Here is a 4,041-nt window from a genome sequence, read left to right as displayed (position 1 = left end):
AGAGAACTCTGCTCTCTCGCGAGAACCTCAGCCTCCTTCACTGCCCCTGTTGGCTGGGAGGACTAGGGGGGGGGGGGGGCACGGACTCTGAGACTCGGGTGCAATGCGACGGGTCACAAAGAGATTCATAGAGGAGCGGAGAGAGAGCGGCCTCCGGCGAAGGAGCTGCAGTGCCTCTTCCGGGCTCTCGCGGGGCAGTCCCGCGAGAAGACCTCCCGCCGAGCGCGCGGCACCCGGAGGAGAGGGCGGAGGCTGGGCGGAGCCGGAGGAGGGGCGGGCGCGGGGGGCGGGGGACGCGGGGTCCACGGTGGGTTTCGGGGCTGTGAGTGAGTGTGGAATGGTCATCAGCGCTGAGCACCGTGGTTTCATCTGTGATGGGTGACACCCGGCCTGATAGCAGCCCCTTCTCGCCATTGCGGCGACAGCACCGCGTGTCGGTGCTCGGCAGGGCGCCAGGCTCGCCCGCTGCAGAACGCGCGGCCGGAAAACCCACTCGGGTGGCGATGGTGGGGACAGCGTTCAGACTGCGTCACCGAGGCGACAGCCCGAAGAGGCGAGGCCGGCGCAGGGACCGGACCCTGAGCTGGCCTCGCGGCCGCAAAGCCTTTTCCGTCCCGGTGCGCGTCCGCCTGAGGGTCTGTCCAGGTGTCCCACCCGACGGGGGACCGGGCGCGCACACAGCCCCCGCTCCGTGCGATGTTAGGGTTCCCTCCTGCTCCTCCGGGAAGCTCAGTGCGCATCGCAGCTAATATTGTCGTGAGGTGCCTCTCTGACACCCTGTAGCACGAACAGGGACTTTTCTGTTTAACGAAACACAGAGGGCATTGGTTCCGGTCTGTACATGAACAGTGTCTCTCTCGTGGTTACCCTCACCCAAGGGTATCGGTTCCCATTGATTTTTAGAGAGTGGGAGGGAGGGGGAGACAGAGGGAAACATCCAGGTGAAGACACACCCATTGGTTGCCTCCCGCGCTTGCGCCCCTCCTCCCCACATCGGGTCGGGCATGGAGCCTGCAACCCTGCAACCGGGGTACATGCCCTTGTCAGGAATCGAACCCCCAACCCTTCAGTCCCCCGGCCTGTGTTCTAACCACTGATCAACCCGGCGAGGGCAAAAAGCGACTCTTCTAACCTGCTGCATAGTGACCCACTGTGTACATAAATGTATGTAACCCACCCCACGGCAATTGACGTTGGGGTTATTTCCGGTCTTGGTATAATAACGCTGCAACAAAAGCTTCAAAAAAAAAAATGATCACACCTGCAGGGTGAACTGGAGTTGGAATCGCTGGGTCCCAGTGTGTGCGTTTGTCAGCTCACTGGTTCTCAGTTGCTGTTGGCAGAGGCTGGGCCGACGTGTCCTGCTACCATCAACTCGGAGTGCCGATTTGCCTGCACCGTCCTGGCAACGCTTCAGATTTCAGTTCCAAGTTGCCGCGGGTGAGCCCAGGCCCACGAAGAACCTCCGTCACACACCTGCCTCTTTGGTTCTCTTTGATGGGGTTTGAGACCTGCCCTCCAGGACTCACTTTGGGAAAACGGGTAAGATGACCTAGGCCAGGGGTGGACAAACTCATTCGTCAGCAGAGCCAAATATCAACAGTACAACGATTGAAATTTCTTTTGAGAGCCACATTTTTTAAACTTAAACTATATAGGTAGGTACACTGTTATTCACTTAATTAGGGTGCTCCTAAGGCTTAGGAAGAGCCACACTCAAGGGGCCAAAGAGCCGCCTGTGGCTCGCGAGCCGCAGTTTGCCGACCACGGAGCTAGGCTAAGAGCATCCTCTGTAACGTTTCCTTCCAGTTAATAGGGAATGGCTTCCATTCTATTCAAACGACTCTAAGTTCTTATGTTCTGGCTGCTCAGCATTGATTGAAGTTCTGATTCCAAGAGTGTTTCGTTGGTGAAATTGAACTCTGGTTCCCATCACAAAAGATTCAAATTGTGCCTGGTCAGCCTCCAGACACCTGAGCCAAGAAACGGATTATCAGTAACGTGATTCCGGTAAAGGTAACAAAGATAATGAAGTCCAGAGCAGACTATGTTAATATCTTGGCCTAAAACTTCAGAAAAGATCTCCCACTGTGACAATGTTGATTTAATATGGATAGAGGGAGAGCACTTGCATTTTAAAGTGAGCCAAGATAGTAAAAGACAACCAATGTGTTTATAACTTTGACAGTCTCCATACTCACTAATTAAAGGGCAAAGTTAAACACTTAAAAGTTATCTTGCTGCCCAGCAAGTCACAGGCCCTTCTGGCGGTTAGAGACCTTGTGGAAATTAAATCCCCGAAGCCGAATAGCCGCTCCAATCGCCTGTCAGCAGTACATTATCAGACATTAATTATTTTAAGAGATTCTTCTGTGCTTTGTGTTAAACCGACTGGTTTGTTTATTTAATATAGTATGTCATCACCATCTCATCCATATTGGAGTGTTTTTAGTATTCTGGGAAGATTGCTTACATAGAATGGCTCCATCCACTGTTGTGTTTGAATCATAAATTAGTTCAATTCTTCTTTAAGTCATCTTGCCCGGCATGTGGCTCAATGGTTGAGCATCGACCCTTGAACCAGGAGGTCACTGGTTCCATTCCCAGTCAGGTCACATGCCAGGGTTGTGGGCTCGAACCCCAGTAGGGGGTGTGCCAGATCGATGATGTTTCTCCCCCATCAATGCTTCTACCCCTCTATCCCTCTTCCTTCCTCTCTCCAAAAAACCCCAAAACCAACAGTAAAAACATACGTATTTTTTTTTAAGTCATCTTTCCAAGCAGTAATTCTGATTAGTTTTTTTTTCTCACCAAATTGCAACTTTACGTGGAATAATTGACCCATAAATTCAGACAAAATAGGCCAGTCAGTCCTGTTTGTTTGGCTCAGCGATCGGTGGTGACTGTGCTGTGGGGCGCGGTTACCAAACGCAGGTCTCTGACCTGCGGGAACGTCCCCCAGGGAGCTGCCAAGCGAGCAGCGTGAGGACAGTCTGTCCGCGTGGGGCAGCCAGATGTCCTCACTTGGGGAAAATAGTCCTTTATTCTGCGGTTGTCTTTCTCTTTCCATGTTGAGACACTAAAATCTCCTGCCTTCTGTGAAATGAGAGCATGTTAGTTTGTTTTCACACCCTTATTTGGCAAACTAAAAAGCTACGAGTCTTCCCCAGTTGTTTATTTTACCTAAAGTTTTTATCTGGCCGGTGGAGTCGGATAGCCTAGGAACCCCTGATTTAGAATTTTTATTTTATTTCTAAAGCTCTACCTCAACCATTCTATTCTGGGGGAAACGGCTGAATAAATTTAGTTAAAAATTGTAAACCTCGCCTTGCTGAAGGTTGGTCTGCTTTAACTTAAGTAAAATACGAGCTTCGTGGGGGAGAGATTTTGTGTGCTGTTCTTTGCCATTTTCACAGTAATTACAGTAGGGCCTGTTGGCACTCCACAGGCAATCAATATTCGTTGGCTGAGTGATGCTGAGCAATATCTGTTTGTTTAATTAGTGAGCGATGTGCTACCCTGTGTTGATATAAGTTAACATTTTCTACAGCTTGCACCCCTTTGTTCCCCAAACAAGATCGCAATACATTTGTTATAAATTACTCAGCAGATTAGTCTCTAAAGCAGTAACAGATTCCCCCCCGCCCCCCCCCCCCCCCCCCCCCCCGGGGCCCCCCTCCTTTTGGGAACGGCCTTTTTAAGGGAAAAAGAGGGGGGGGCCCTAATACCCCCCCGAGGCGGAGACTGGTTTCCCCTCCAGGTGGGGGCCATTTTTGCCCCTCAGGATGGACTCAACGTCCCGTCACAACAGTAACAAAAAAGAAAAACTAGCGGGGGGAACATTTACAGTTTCCGTCGGTTACAAAGCCCCGTCGGATAGACGTCTAGTAACAGCCACCGTAATCGGAAACAATAAACTGATAAGGGGCAATATAGACTTAGGGGGCAAGGGGATAAATGTTATACGACAGGAGGGCCTAGGGGCCCTTATTTTGAGTGCGGGAGTCCTTGCATGGGGAGCAATATGAAAACTCTGTAAAT

The 4,041-nt window shown here is 51.2% G+C and overlaps 1 protein-coding gene across 1 annotated transcript in view; it reads right to left on the bottom strand.

Moving 5' to 3' along the window:
• PAXBP1 (PAX3 and PAX7 binding protein 1) overlaps positions 1-414 on the bottom strand; it is a 34,375-nt gene extending 33,961 nt beyond the window's left edge. The window contains exon 1 of the mRNA XM_006107253.1: positions 87-414. Coding sequence (XP_006107315.1) covers positions 87-414 — 328 coding nt within the window. The remainder of the gene's footprint in view (positions 1-86) is intronic.
• Positions 415-4,041: the final 3,627 nt, after the last annotated feature.

Source organism: Myotis lucifugus, unplaced genomic scaffold (assembly GCF_000147115.1).
Source record: "Myotis lucifugus unplaced genomic scaffold, Myoluc2.0 scaffold_1079, whole genome shotgun sequence".
Classification (NCBI taxonomy): domain Eukaryota; kingdom Metazoa; phylum Chordata; class Mammalia; order Chiroptera; family Vespertilionidae; genus Myotis; species Myotis lucifugus.
This window is presented reverse-complemented; position numbering and strand designations above follow the sequence as displayed.